This window comes from Watersipora subatra, chromosome 3 (assembly GCF_963576615.1).
Source record: "Watersipora subatra chromosome 3, tzWatSuba1.1, whole genome shotgun sequence".
NCBI lineage: Eukaryota > Metazoa > Bryozoa > Gymnolaemata > Cheilostomatida > Watersiporidae > Watersipora > Watersipora subatra.
In genome coordinates, this window is record NC_088710.1 from 49,137,045 (window position 1) to 49,152,932 (window position 15,888).

A 15,888-nucleotide genomic window follows, 5' to 3' on the forward strand; every position below is an offset into this window, starting at 1 on the left:
GCTGAGCATGCTCAGACCATGTGAAGCAGATGTTCCTAAACTACAAAACACTGCAAAACTTGAAAACTCCAGAAAGTTGGCACAAACCTAATTTGCTATCAGCATGCATACATATTTCCAATGCACAATTTATAAAATAAAATCATTTAAAACATTATTTCATAGTAAAATTTCGATGAAAACTAACTTTTTTATATACACTTGTAATATAGAAGCTTACAATGCCTTGTATATAGAAAATCATTTATAGCCTACCTCAGAAGACAAGCCCACATAGCACACACAATGTAAAGAGAAACTGAGATGTGCAGTTATATTAAATTTTGCAGCAAAAAGTTCCAGAAATAATTGGCTAATCAGAATGTGAAAGATTACTAGAAAATGGATGTCATCATTGTGAATCAAAATACTCGAAGAATTTACAGGGGAGTAAAAATGTTCCACTCACCAGCTTTACATGTTATGAAACCATTTCGGAATGTATATTCAGTGGGGAGAAAAACTTTAACAGCCATTGTGTTCAGTCGCTGCTCTTCAGATTCCCTATAAGGAATAATACTACAAACATGTACCATACTCGAAGACAGCAGAATAAACAAATGCCTTTTCACACTCCAGTGGCTAGCTTAGAATATATCTTATCAATAAAATTACAAGAAGAATTGTCAAACCTCAGTGATCGCATGGAGCTGTTGATGTCGCTAACAGTTGCTACTAGGTGCTCTGGCACATGATGATACACATTGCCTTTAGCATCAGCTGGTCGAGTCAAGGATTTCTGTCTATAGTAAAGCATGTACGCGCATTCCTTGCCACCAAAATACTTTTCTATGTCAGACTTGTTGGCAGGCCGAACTTTTCTGTCATCCAAAGAAAACCAGTGAGCATCTGTTTCTGTAGACCTTAAACACCAAAATATGGGCTGTGGGTACACAATCATTTACAATATCAGCCAAGCATAGCATCGAGTACATTTGATAAAAACTACATACCCTTCTAAAGTATGCATAGGAAACAAAGTTTTCTGCAATTATTCTAAAGTATTTTGCAGCTGTGCATGGTTATATGTTCAGTAATGGAGCGAATTCGAGGATGTGTATTCCGGATAGAAGCTGAAGTTATTTTTAGAATGAAGTACCTTGAAAGATTTATGACTAGTGTTATAAATTTTGAGAACAAAAACTTTTCATTCATTGATATAATTATAACTCAAAACTGAATTTAAATTTGCATTTTTGGACTTAACAATTGCGCAATGGTTCACTTGAGAGCAGCTGCCTAATCAATGATTAATACAAGTATATACGACACTAAAGACAAAAATTAACAATTTAAAGGCCGGTAAAAAGAAACTTTCACATGTTTTAGTTTACAGAATATTGAAATATGTTCTTTTATAAAGAAAACTTTTTAAAAACTTACCAGATGACACATAGTTTGCAGCAATTACAGGTAAGTACAATAATCTAAATACTTAGGTAATTTACATGTAAAAATATAAATCTGGTGACAAATTAATAATTAATACAAGTTGATCACTTTATTATTTATTACGTCCTTATTTAGCAAGCGCAGATAAAGTTCTTAAAAATCACATGCAACCATCTCCCCATATGCATAGCGCATGATACACCTTCAGTGCAGTGAGGTCGAGTATACCTGAATACAGAGTGAGAATATGTGAGCTCTAGCTATCAGCATAGCAGTTGTGCCAGTAAATGCATCCTAGACATAGCAGTTGGGCTGGTGAATGCATCCTAGACATAGCAGTTGGGCTGGTGAATGCATCCTAGACATAGCAGTGGGGCTGGTAAATGCATCCTAGACACGGATGCGTAAGTCAATGCAGGCTGGCAGCAGCATGGCACAATTACTTACATTTTCAGGTAGCAAACATTAAAGGGAAATTATATTCAAATTAATGCAGAGATAAAAGGGTTGGGATATGAAAGAATAAATAGATAAAAATGAGAAATATATTGAAACTAATATAAATGATATTTCCACCTAGTCACATCTATTGTGCATCTTATCAACTAGTGGTAGAAGGGAAACCTGCCATGAGCCACAAACAGCATGCAGAAGCAGCTTTGATGGTTACAAAACAAGTTCTCACCCAACTCTTTACCTAGCTAATGGTCTCAAAGTGAGCAAACTAGAGCATGACTGATTCACATGAAATCAACTTACAAGGTTTCCGGACTACAATTGGCAACCTCGGAGATGCGCTTGTCAGGATCTGCGGTGTCTCCAATAAAGCAGCTTTTGACCTTTTTACAAGCTTCATCGAACAAGTAACGGTCCGGATGGTTGCTAAGGAACTACAACACATGCTGAAGGCTGCAGATTATTTACTGTAAATTTCAAAAGCAAATGTAGCTTGTAAAGCAACTGTCCCCTGCTAGGCTTCTTTATAAATTCCGTTCTCTTTTAATAGCAATGAGTTAGTATGGAGAAATTTATTGATTAGAATTGTAATCTTACGAATAGATCAAACTTTATCATAACGTGCGAGTATGTCACACGTGAGTTGAAAAACCAGTCCATAAAAAGATCCACAGATCCACAGTTACCTTCTTGAGCAGCAGTGTTTACAGTTAGCCCATAAAAACCAATACTCAAAGAATGTAAAACAGCGCTTCTTATAGATATGTAGCGTCTTTTGCTGTCATTTGTGTGGTGAAGGCACATTGCTATGTACCCTTTGAATTTGCAGAAACTTTTGGGTTACTTTCTACCTACATGACTGCATGACTGAGCAATAACCAAACACTTTTACTTCCTATCTACATGACTGAGCAATAACCATACACTGTTACTTTCTATTTGCATGACTGAGCAATAACCAAACACTGTTACTTTCTATCTGCATGACTGAGCAATAACTAAACACTGTTACTTCCTATCTACATGACTGAGTAATAACTAAACACTGTTACTTCCTATCTACATGACTGAGTAATAACTAAACACTGTTACTTCCTATCTACATGACTGAGTAATAACTAAACAGTAAAAAGTGATTGTTATAACCATTAACCTACCCATTAACTAAAAGCGCTGATGTGAAAACTTCAAAGTCAATATATAAACTCGAAAACAAAACAGAAATGTTACGATCGTTACTATCTGTAGACCGAAAGGTGCAGATAAGAGAGCTACCCTAACATACTGATAAGTGCCGATAAGAGAGCTACTCTAACATACTGATAGGTGCAGATAAGAGAGCTATCCTAACATACTAACAAGAATAACAGAACCAACACCGGTTATGCTAGTAGATCTACTGGTCTTACCCAAAACACGAACAGCCAAGAGAGAAACTAATCAGAGACTTACCCTTGCTAAGGACTGGTATCTCTTCTTGAACCTTTTATTCCAGCTCACCCCAGTCTCTTGTACTATCCTCTACACAGACAACCGATATAATAAAGTGCCGACTTCACTCGTATCTAACGGACAAAGATACAATGAACAAGTAAGACTAGAATTACTAACCTGAGAGAGGTAGTCAGTTGACACCCAGTCTCGCTCACTCAGCAAAATATGGTCAAGCAGGTCAGTTGGTGATTCGAACTGCAGGTACTCCTTCTCAGCTTTCCGAGATGGAACCTTCTCTGATGTCTCTAGTTTACCATTCTGGAAGACGGGATGAGTTGATGCAAAACTTAAACTCATAGCCATAAAATCAGACATAAGACGCTAATCAGTTTCAATATATTACCATAGAACTATATAAAAATGAACTTACACAAAATTTGAGTAGATTTTATAAGAAAATATCAGGGTTTCATCACTATCAGTTTTTTCTTTTTCTTAAACTGCTATCACGTTTTATCTATTTTAATTTTGAAATATCCTGGCAATCATATCACCTCAAACATAAAAAAATCACAAATGATAGAAAAATACTGATACTTCCTGATAAAATCTACTAAACTTTTGTGCAAGCTCATCTTTAGACTTAGATATTGACCTCCAAAAATTTACTTCACACAAGTGCACAAGTATTACATGATGTTGAGTAATGAACAAACATAGTGAGGAGTGAGCCTGACCTAAACTTGAAACAGTTTCGTGCCCATTTAGCTACACATTAAATATATAGAACAAACATGTTTAAGTAAGAAACAGAGACAATAGCTATGACATACCGGTTTGGTCCAATGGCCTAGTTCATCAATATCTTTGATGAGGGCATGGTAGTGCCCTCCGTGTGCACCCCCTCTATGTACTACTACAGAAAACAGCTCATAGTCTAAACACTTCTCTGACTCCTGAAAAAAATAAAAGAAAATTACGCTAAAAATATCAATCAGCAAAATATTCAATCATTTAAGCTCATGTAAAGTTCAAATTTTATTCATTAACTGATAATTTGATAACTGTAATGGCAAATCGCAAATTAAACAATCTAATAGTAGTTTTGTTAGAGAGAAAATTTTATTAGTTTCATGGATAGACAACTCCTATACCTTGACCAATAATTACCCTACAGATAACGTACTAGTACAGTGGGGGTCTTACCACGCAAAGTTGTCGTCAGAATAGTCACTTTTAAAATCACTGTCGTCACTTCTAAAATCACTGTCACCTTTTTCAAGTTGGTAACCAAAAGAACCTCCTTCTTCACATTCGTTATTTTAATACAAATATCCATTCTGGTGGCACTGGGTTGCGTTAAAAACCTGAAACTTGCTCAGTTTGAACTTCTGTTAACCAACAGCATAGCTCAACCAGCGACCTTCACAAACTTATTAGTAATGTTTGGTAGCGTTGCTGATTACTCCGCGAAGAGTGACAGCCGTCTCAGGTTTTTAGGGCTACATTTCTTGTACTAAAAATAGACCAAGATTGTCTTTAATAATCACTGTCAGTCACAGACTTGGAAACGGATTTGCTAAAAATGCCGTGGCATTTCATTGCTGATTACTTTAATTATTTGGCAGTCTATAAATGCTGGACCAGATGCTTCAAACCAAAACTAGTGAGGTTTCTGTTGAACGTGTTGATTTATGGACAAATAATAAGTTAGTAAAGGTACGGCTACACGTAACAAATTTTTCGTTGGTTCTAACCGAAATCACGAAATGATTAAAACACACAGAACTATTCTGCGCTGCTAGAATCGTGCTAGCGAGCACGATTCCCGCAGCTTTTGCAATTAGTATAGTCCAAGAGACGTATAATGACACACAATAAAAGTATAAGTGCAATTCAACATAGTATACACGATGCAACTGCTTAGATTGCGTTATTGTATGTATTTATTGTTTGGACGCTATAGCTACAAATTGTTTATTTTTTAATTATATTTCCTTTTTAGCAGCAAGTTTTGTGGTAGAAAATGTTGCCATCTTTAGCACAATCAAGTCGGTTGCATCGTATTTACTATGGTGAATTTCCGTAATATTCTTCTTGCGTGTCGCATTATGTTTTCGGACTACATAAATTTTAAAATTTGCTAGAGTCGTGCTCGCTCACCAACAATAGCGCAACTTAAACAGTTACATTGTGTGTTCTATGTTGAATTGCTTTTGTAATTTTATTGTGTGTCGCGATACATGTCTTGGACTATACTAATTGCTAAAGCTGCTAGAATCGTGCTCGCTAATAATTTGTTTAATCTGTTAAAAGCTTTTCGTCGACGAACTCGGTGGGCATGCACAGCTCAAATAATTCTGTGAATTTTGACCGATTAATTCTGCATTTTTCGTGATTTCGGCCAGAACTCAGAACCAACGAAAAATTTGTTACGTATAGCCGTACCTTTAGTAATCCTACTTACACAATCATCGTCACCTCGTCACCTACATTGATAAATGGTCGTCTCGTCTGTCACTTTTTAAATATCCCTGTCGTCAGGTCGTCAGAATCGTCGCAAAACATGGGAGGACCCCCTACAGTAGGGTAGTTGACTAATGGAATCAAATAAAGCAATTAAAGGCAAAGGTCAGTAAAATAGGTCTGCAATCAGAGCTTAAACACTCACAGCATCCATATAAGCGCCCATGGATATCTCTTGTGGAAATGTGTAATAGGATGTCTCCTAGAAATAACAACACAAAGATATACATGTATGTATTCACCATTTTAGACAAAGCATTTCAATAGCAAACTAGGTATGATGCTGCAATCGCAAGTTATAACATACACATGTAGAGGTTAGCTCTACATCACGCCGAGTGATATGACCCTAACCTTTTTCCTCTGCATAGTTTGGATATCGAAAGTGAGTCTCAAGAGACAGAATGTGAGTAAGGGAGGAAGGTCTCGCAGCTTGGCACCCTGTAAAAAAGGAATACATCAACTTCCTGTGACGATATTCAAGAAAGTTAGCAATGAATGTTGAAACTAGTCAGTAGGTGCAGACTACCTACAAACCAATACAGTATGAAGTTTTGATAGAGGGTGTTCTATTATCTCTATAGCCAGAAGCATCAAATATTACTTATAATCTATACTAGGTGAATGCCTGGCATTGTACGGGTAATAAAAAAGTTTTTGCACAGAAAATTCATTTTTACTTTACTTTATTTATTCTAACTTTTAAATGAAGTTGTTTTGTTTATTTCTATGTATTGTGTTTATTTCTGCATACAGTGTTTATTTCTGTGTACTGTGTTTATTTCTGTGTACTGTGTTTATTTCTGTGTACTGCGTTTATTTCTGTGTACTGTGTTTATTTTTGTGTAATTCATACTGCACCGGCTGCAGTGCCGACTACAGATCTATACTGATTGCAATAGTCTTGTTGCCCATGTGAGTTAAAATATTTATCTTCAAATATGAGCATGAATTTTTTTCTGATATGGCTTCACGCATAGGGCTAGCTGCAGTGTCAAGCCATAAAATATTAACATGTGTAATAACCATGTGCCCAATTTATTCCATAGTATAGCCAGTTGGACAGCGTAGCGTATTGGATGAATGCCTGTCTGCAGAACTAGAGGTTTTAAGTTCAAATCCAGTGGATTTTTCATTCCTAAAACTTTATCGCTATAACTGGACACACGGACAGACAGACAAAAAATGAGATTTATATAAATAAAAAACCAATATATAAATAGATGTTCCAGTTGTTTGAGCAGCTTCGTTGAACCATACTATACTCATAAATCAACATTTGCCAAGTCCGAATTGAATGCACTAAGAGTGTTTCTTCTACTCACCAACTATTACATAAACAAAAGTTAACAAAATTAGAAAGTGGATTAGATGCATCTTCTTTAGAGCAGTCAGTACAATAATAACTACTGAGCTATCATTACTAATGTTTTATGTTTTTTAGTGCTGTTCTGAAGCACAGAGCACTAGAACAATTAGATTAGACCTGCACACCTCAATGTACGAATATCCAGAATATAATATGAAATTTGAAAAAAAATTTGACTTGTCACTCAAGGTACTCTCCAACATGAGGAATTGAGGTTTCAGAAACAATTGCAGTCTTGTAAGGAAAGATAAAGAGGCTGGTGAAAATTAAAAACTATAAAAATCTGTGTAATTTAATTTAGGTTAAACTTTACTTGGTCTGTTGAATTAATTACACCAGATAGTTCTATCACTCAGCCTACCATCAAACCTATGCATTGCTGGAGCCTACACTTCTGGTCATCTGTCTCTATGATGAGGTAATGATACAAACCCTCTTTACTGATCATTACTTTAAAGGTTGACTTGCAACAAAATTCACATTACCGTTATTTGATATGAAAAGATTCACCATGTCTTACTCTGTTGTGTTGTAGGTGCAAAATATGTGGAAAGGTGATTACAAGCTCTTAAAAGCTCAAAAACGAACAGAAAATCGCAGCCACACGAGACCGCCGTAGTTTGGATTCCCTTTCCAAAACGGCTCAAATGTGATGTAGTTGTGAGAGATGGTTTCTGTTTACACTTTCTTGCAACCTTATTCGTCGAATTATTTTCACAAATATAGTTCACGCATTCAATAAAACTATGTCTATTGTTCTTACGCGTCTATTTTATGGTCATCGTAATGCTGTCACTTTTAGCAGTGATATCTTATAACTTACCGTAGAAATTCCTTTAATTTTTTAGCCTTAGCTTGGATGAGTACATATCATTGTCTGATAATCATGACGAGCCTGCTGGTCACTTGTGATAATCAAAAAGTGCTGCGAAAATTATTTGCGAAGTATTGGGTCACATGATCAGATTACGACTTGCCGATTAGACCAGGCCGAAACAAAACTGTAAGGTAGCGAGCATCTATATTTGATACGGGGTCTTTGGTAAAAACCGAAGTGTCATAAACTAGTACTACGATAAGTTTTATATTGAGCTTTGTATTGGCCTTTCAATTCACGTGAGAACATATGTGACAAGACGATAACCAAATTTTGTGGTTACGTCATCGAAATAAAGAGATTCCAATCTACGGCGGCTTTTCATTTTTGAGCTTTTAAGAGCTTGTAATCACATTTCCACATATTTGGCACTTACAACACAACAGAGTAAGACATGGTGAATCTTTTGATACCAAATAACTGTAATGAATTTTGTTGCAAATCAACCTTTAATAATCTTTTCTTTTCATAAAGTTTTATAAAATGTATTTTTTAATACGTATAATATTGTTTGTAACTAATATTGCAGTTTTAAAGGAACTATCACAAGTTTAGAGCTATAAAATGAATTAAACAAATTACAGTGTATTCTTACAGATAGATTTGCTCTAACATACAAAGGTTTTAACATACAAACAAAAAATAGAAACATTTACTTTGCATGTAGAAATTTGACTATGCTAGTAAAATCCAGTATAATAATTATTTGATAATAGCAAAACAATTCGATATTTATTAATTTATTGTTGCAGGTATGACAATTACAACAGTCCCGCACCGGCATAAACATAGCTGTTTCAAGTTTTTGCTTCAAGTAGGCCTCATTACACTAGAAATATTGAACACTAGCATTGAACTTGACTGGGAGAAATGAGCAAACCAGCTTCGAGATACAAACGCAAAGAACTGAGCTCGTATCTCATGGAATCACGGTATGAATGTCTACTAAAACGAGGGATGAGTGTTACCTTTTCTCCGTCAACCAGTTTATCACAGTGACTGCAGAGGTACTGATTCTTGCCAGTGAGGTCTTCAGTATTAAGATACGAGTCTGTCAGACTGTCAGCAAGAGAAGAGTAGCCAGCTACTGCCACGGTAAGATCCAGGAAGTTTTCCTCTCTTTCGCTCACATTCCCACATTCAGTGCATCGTATCTGGAAACAGTTAAATATTGCTAAGCAAAGAATGATCATATCATATTACATTTAATAATAACATTATTCGCTATAAATATATAATATGCAGACAGGATTACACTACCGCAAGATCAGAATAAAATGTGACTTGCAGTTTTTCTACTCTTTAATAATAACAGAAATCCCTGTCATACACAGACTAATCTTTTTAGAACCTTCTAGTATGGCCGCTCATGCCATGCTATTACATCAATATCACAGTGATATGTGCTAGACTGCAATAAATCTAAAATCTAAATAAACCAAGCTCAATATGAAGGGTACAAAAAATAGCAATGGTAATAAATACATCTTCGCCATGCAGAAGAAATGAATATCTATTAGCCAGTAGTGGACACAAAATTTAATGCCTAGTCAACAATGAAGCATTAAGAGACACCGAGCCTGATAAAAATATACAAAAGCACTACCTGGTTGACGATGGTTCCTCGGTACAGGTCACTAATCATGCTGGCACCAGTTAAACCAACCAAGGAGTCTTCAAGAGCGCTAAAGAGGATTCTATTCAACTCTTGTACATCATGTTGACAGAAATCCTAAAGTAGGAAATTATTCAAAATAATTAACAAAAAAGGATGAACAACCAGTAAAAAAAGAGAATTTATGGTGATCGCTTAATACTCACCTCTCGGTTTTTCCATCCAAAGCTGTCAGTAAGGTCCGTTGTGGAGACATTTGCCTGGTCTAGCAAAAGCATGTTAGCAAAGAGAAGCTGGAGTTGTGATGGGATAATTCTATAATTCACGTCACCACGGCTACCCAGCTCCTCTTTCGCTAGCGAGAACACAGCATCTGTAAATAAAAAGTTGAATTGGATTTTTCAAAAAACACTGCTAAATAATTTTAAAAGATGGTCAGAGATGAAAGTAAATGTAATACAAAACCTTGTAACAGACTATGACTTCACCGCAAACCAAGATAATGTTATAATCTTTTACACTGTTTTAGGTAAAATGACCCAAATCTTTTAGTTTTCAGTACATCACGAGTTTAGGACAAATGCATACCGGTTATCAACAGTTGTCATAGCCTAGCATTAGCAGAAGGAAAATATAATTAGTATAATGCTTCCACAACTATTAAAACTACAAATGGTGTCAAAACTAGAAAAAATATACCTCTGAGTTCAGGAGTGAAGAACAGAGTCTGAATGAGACTGTTGAGGAAACAGGTTGCCCCTTGATTGATAATACCAACAATGTTGGTACCACCCACTTGGCCCATACATCGAGGCTTGGGAATTGACTCCTTCCCAGACTTTATAGTAATCTGATCATTTGAAGCGGCATTAACATCAACTTCATCATCAAACATGTCACCAAACATTGTCTACAGTATAAAACAACCAAGTCCATTAAACTACTTAGTTGGTGAATATATGACAACAAGTAGATAAAGCTAATATAAACCCACATTAAGATTAGGTTCAACGATTTAAGCTAAGGCAGGCATGTTGGCAGTTTGATGCAGCGCAGTTTTGCCCTCCCAACTTCTTGTTAATAAGCGACGCCAGAAGGGTGAAGGTGAACACAACGTAACATTTATTATCATTTTTTGAATACTTAATAAACCACCACCACCCCTACTATTTCACCAACTCGTCAACTTATATGGCAAAGCTATTGAAAAGGCAGTGAAAATTATTTTGTCGATGTGAGACAAATACACCACGTGCATATTATTACGTACTAACAAGAAATGATCGCGAGCGTGTGCGAAGTAATTTTTAAATGTTGAATGTATTAATATTCTATAACAAAAAACGAGCCTCATGTATTTACACGATATGGCGTTTATGAATATTACGCCACCAAAAGCTGATTGACGATAACAATATATGTATACCGATTACATTTTTTGGTCAAAGTATTACCGAACGAACTGTTCATTCGGCAGTCGCTGTTTGGACAACTGTCTTTTCAACGATGTAAATACTGAATGTGGTGATACATGTACTACTTATTATACCATAACTGTTTCTGGTCAAAAATATGCTAGATACACAACAATAAAAGCTCTCAATGACATTCCGAATCGTTTGAAACGGCCAGACGCCAATCATATACAAAACGAATTCGACCAAATTCTATGGATAGTAAATACATCGATGATTAAAATGAACGGCAGTTTTTCAATTTTAACCAGCCAGTTAATTTTGCCATTACGTACAGTATTAAATGCAAGTACGAGCAGTCATGTTCTAGTAGGTATTGTTCTTTCGACCATCGTAGGTATAGCCCAGTTTGGTATTGGGCAATTACTGCTATTATATAGTCTGCTTCGCTTGAAATAGCGTGCGTGTATTATGAACGTGGGCATCTGGTACCAGTAGGCCGATGCGTGCAGTGGCTGTTAATTGAGAGAACCCGTTACATCTCCCCGAACCACCGCACCAATCCAACGCATTGCGTGCTTGTGATCACTAGTGCCTTTAGCGTTTAGTGCCAAATAAGTTTGTTGTGCGATCAACCTCGTTTTAGTAAGCATATTAAAAGTCACAGCACTAGCGAAAGTAGGGTATAATCATCAAATTCTGGAGAGGTTTCTACATTTTATCCCTGCGTGTGTGTTTATAATTATCACAATAAGCAAGTTCGAACATATATTGAGAGTAAGTTCTAAATGTCGAGCAGTGGTATGGTACTTTTAGTTTCTCACACTACAGCATAAGCTGTATTCTAATATTTATTTAAAGTATTATAGTATTGCGCATTATATTATTTTGGTGGATTACAACGCTCGATAGCCTTACAAAACTTTGTTCATACGTAACGTGCCCTGTTTTGTTTAGGGTTTCGTCAAAAGAGATTGATAGTTTAACAATTTCTTTTTGAATGAGACAATGACTTTTGAATGGGGCGAACCTGAACACTAGGTCTCTTTATTATTTGCCGTTGGTTAGTATCTTTTGAATATGTCTTCCAACAGCTTAAAATTCATTTTTACGCTGTTGAAAGGCACTATAGGTGACCTATATTAGTCGGATTGGGGAGGTTAGTCATCTTTTGCCATATATGTAACGTTTGAAACGTTTTATAGATAGGCTTCAGATTATATTGACAAAATAGTCTAACAAAATGTTGCATAATTTACCGTGTTCTTCATCTTCATGAGGACAAAAATGCAAAAACTGTTTTCCAAGTTTGGTAGTTGGATGTATAAATTGAAGCAGTTAACACTAGATAACCTATACCGATAAGTAGACAACCTACTTACTGGGAATCCCAATATATTTAAAAAAACATAATCTGCTGAATGAAATGCTGGCTGTGGCACTGTTAAGCAATAGTCCCCTCCAAAGTGCCTGCTAGCTTTTTTATTTGGAGAGTGTAACTTAGAATACCGTCGTCAGATCTTAAAATGTAATGAAACATCTGAGTTCATACTAATAACTTCTTATCAGTATACCTGTATCTTGTGCTCTTAGCTTAAAGCTGACCTTTTATCTGCTATTTAGCCCTATTTCTGGGTGAGTTGCTGAAGCCAACGGCTGCTAGCCATTGGACTAGTCTTTAAATTTGATAGAATCACTGCAGGGAATCTTGTGTAAAATTTCTCTAAAATTATCGCTAAACCTAAGCATCAGATCATACAGCCTTGCATTTGTCGGTGTGAAATTACTGTACTTGCTATGTATATACCTGTCTATGCATACCGCTAAAATTGATGATTTTGACATTCATACAGCTTTCATTGTTCAAGAGCTTGTGTTTTATAGATGTGCATTGTAGAGTAAAATCCTATTAGACAGTGTAAGCATTATGAATGGCTGTTGTCAGCTCTTATCTAAGTGTTGCAGATGTTTGCTTTATCGCAATCTATTGTTTAACAGTGCTACTCCATAAATATTCTAGCAAATTATGTTGCATATCATATAATAACAGGTAGTTTGTGATGTTCCTTGTAGGCTATAATGAATTCTTTGCCTTAACTCTCTATACATACATAGAGCTATATACATGTGCATCATGTCTATCTGGGCAGTATTATAGCCAAATCTCGATTTAGTATCACCTTATGTACAACTTTGTCATAGCGCAAAATGAAATTTTAGCAAATATTTGTCCCAATTTCCAAAACAATTTTAATATTCAATTTTCAAAGATTTTTGAAGCACCATAGTTTGTGAATCGATGCACATTTACATAGTCTCCTTCGCCTAGTTTGCTTTTATGGTCTTCAAATAATTTGTACAGTGCTTTGTATTGCTTTTTTAGTTTTAAAATCATGTATCCTCAGAAGACTAATGTAAGTGGTAATAGAAGTAAAAAGGAACAAGGCAATACCTGCCTAGAATTAAATCAAGAAATTACAAAAAAGTATGAGCAACAACGTTAGGTCAAATCTTTAAGAAATCTATGAAACCGCTTAGTAGTGAAATTAGTAGTGCAAGTAAAAGTCATAATTAAGAAAAGAAAACCTAAAAAGTGTAAAAGTCATAATTGAAGGTAAAATACTAAAACAAAAATATAAATAAATTATGCTAATGTAATTTCGCATAATCTATTTAGGATTAGCTTGCATCCTTATCACCATCTCTGTTTTTACACTCTCTTCCTTCTGCATCACACAAGATGTGTCATAATTCTAGTGACTTGAACATGTATTAGAAGTGTCAATAAAAGATTTTTTATTGATTTGTAAATGTTTTATTTAGTTATCTTAAATATAACTTGGTTTATTACATTGAATTTTTCACATCTTTTGTATAATATATTTGTTTTAGTGTTATTTGTAAGTGTCCAAAGATTTTATCGTTAGGTTTTTGAGTTATACAACCAATTAAGCAAAATGCAACATATTTTTATAAAAATATTTGCTTCATTGCGTAAATTTTATATGCGAAGCAAGTATTGGAGTAAATTACGTATGTACATTATATAAACTATATATATACATTGTATACATGCAATGTATATATATATACAACATAGATATATACAACATGTATATATACAATGTACATAAGCCTATATACACTGTATGTATATATATTGTATATATATGTATATATAGTTGTTACACCAGTAGTGATGGCTATATGATGTAACCTGTCTATACTGCCTAGATCCTACCCCTAAAACATAACCTAAATCCTACATTAGGTGTATTCTCCTTGATTCTCGCACGCTTCTCGCCACTATTTGAACATTCATGTTATTGGTTTTGGAATATTTGACCCCAGGATTGTGATACTTGAGAACGACACAGCATCATCGCTGTGCGGAACGCAGTAATTTTGTGGTGTATTGCAAATTTTTAATGGACGGTAGGCATTTACATTAACTGTGCTCCTACTGCAATTTGCTTGCTGCATTCTACTGAGCATTTACTTCCTTGACGCATTACAATTCACATGCATTCATAACGAAATTCATGCATACTGTGAATGCGCATTCTTCATAACTTGAAACTTCATGTGTACTGCAACTACGCATTAGTATGAAGTTGATACTGTGGATCTACTGACACTTAGCTTTCCAAGTACAGTCAAACATGGATAACTCGAACTTCAAGGGACCGAGCAAAAGTGTTCGAATTATCAGAGCGTTCAAGTTATCAGAGCACTGTCACAAGTCCATATATTTACTTATTTATTAGTAGATACATGTACATATACAAACTATAATATAAATCAAAAGCACAAATGGCTTGTTTCAAATTAAATGCTTCTAATGTAAAGTTTAAAACGTTTTCATGAAAAAGTATAGAGATTTTTCTATCACTTGAGATTGGTTTGTTGTTTGAGGTGATGTTATTGCCAGGACGTTTTTCAGATCGACATTGGCAAAACTTGATCGTTGTTGAAATGCTCAAAAGAAAAGACATTTTTTTCTTTTGGGGTTTTACCCACGATCAATTTTGCCGTTTCTTCTTGAAGTTTATGCAGATTACCTTACTTTACCTGGGATTCGTTAAGAGCAACACTTCGAGGCAGTTCAATTAGAAGTTTTACGAGGTTTTACGGTACATTCTATAACACTCACGCTTTTTTAATAGATACTTATTGAATGTACACACGTATTCTGTGTTTAGGTCAAACGATGAATAGGTTTTTTGTAGCTCAGACAACGTATACGTTTAATTACAAGAATTTTTAAGACGATTTAAACATTCAACATTCCGACGTTGATTCAACACGGAATCAACGTCGGAAAACTATTCATCACGGGCTAGCTGAGTTACGCCACGCACTCAAGGATTTTCGCCACGCACATACAAAACAAAAACCACATGCGATTTTTGTTTTGTATGTGCGTGGCGAAAATCCTTGCACGCGTGACCCGGCTAGCCCGTGCTATTCATCGTATCGCAGTATAAATCAAATTTCACCAAACTTTTAGAAAAGTCGTTGACAAAAATATTTTGCCGATGGTGGTAATAACGACGCTTATGAATTACGAAAAGATGAAGTTTACCTCTATGGCTTTGAATAAAGTGATTTTCTAAAGCGATAACAACCGTTTCGGTAGCCGTTAGGCAAAAAAACAGTTCGAATTAACAGTGTTGAGTTCGAGTTATCTATAGCAATTTATCATTACGTGGGAACGGACCAAAGGAAATGTTCGAATTAACCATGTGTTCGAGCTATCCGTGGA

At 35.4% G+C, this 15,888-nt stretch overlaps 2 protein-coding genes across 3 annotated transcripts in view; one reads left to right on the plus strand and one right to left on the minus strand.

Annotated features, from left to right (window-relative positions):
- Positions 1 to 11,513, minus strand: part of LOC137392090 (ubiquitin carboxyl-terminal hydrolase 40-like) — a 17,645-nt gene extending 6,132 nt beyond the window's left edge. Inside the window, exons 1-13 of the mRNA XM_068078711.1 lie at positions 11,459 to 11,513; positions 10,408 to 10,618; positions 9,915 to 10,081; positions 9,700 to 9,825; positions 9,062 to 9,247; positions 6,202 to 6,288; positions 5,993 to 6,049; positions 4,155 to 4,277; positions 3,499 to 3,639; positions 3,340 to 3,408; positions 2,191 to 2,321; positions 672 to 902; positions 449 to 543 (exon numbers count right to left, since the gene is read on the minus strand). Of these exons, the coding sequence (XP_067934812.1) occupies positions 449 to 543; positions 672 to 902; positions 2,191 to 2,321; positions 3,340 to 3,408; positions 3,499 to 3,639; positions 4,155 to 4,277; positions 5,993 to 6,049; positions 6,202 to 6,288; positions 9,062 to 9,247; positions 9,700 to 9,825; positions 9,915 to 10,081; positions 10,408 to 10,615 (1,621 nt within the window). The 5' untranslated portion in view covers positions 10,616 to 10,618; positions 11,459 to 11,513. The remainder of the gene's footprint in view (positions 1 to 448; positions 544 to 671; positions 903 to 2,190; positions 2,322 to 3,339; positions 3,409 to 3,498; positions 3,640 to 4,154; positions 4,278 to 5,992; positions 6,050 to 6,201; positions 6,289 to 9,061; positions 9,248 to 9,699; positions 9,826 to 9,914; positions 10,082 to 10,407; positions 10,619 to 11,458) is intronic.
- A 225-nt stretch (positions 11,514 to 11,738) lies between these two features.
- Positions 11,739 to 15,888, plus strand: part of LOC137389810 (dyslexia-associated protein KIAA0319-like protein) — a 32,380-nt gene continuing 28,230 nt past the window's right edge. The window contains exon 1 of one of the 2 annotated variants that reach the window (XM_068075923.1): positions 11,739 to 11,768. The gene's annotated coding sequence lies outside the window, so the exon portion shown is untranslated. Of the gene's footprint in view, positions 11,769 to 11,819; positions 11,901 to 15,888 lie in introns of those variants that run through there. The other variant, XM_068075924.1, reaches the window with a different exon arrangement.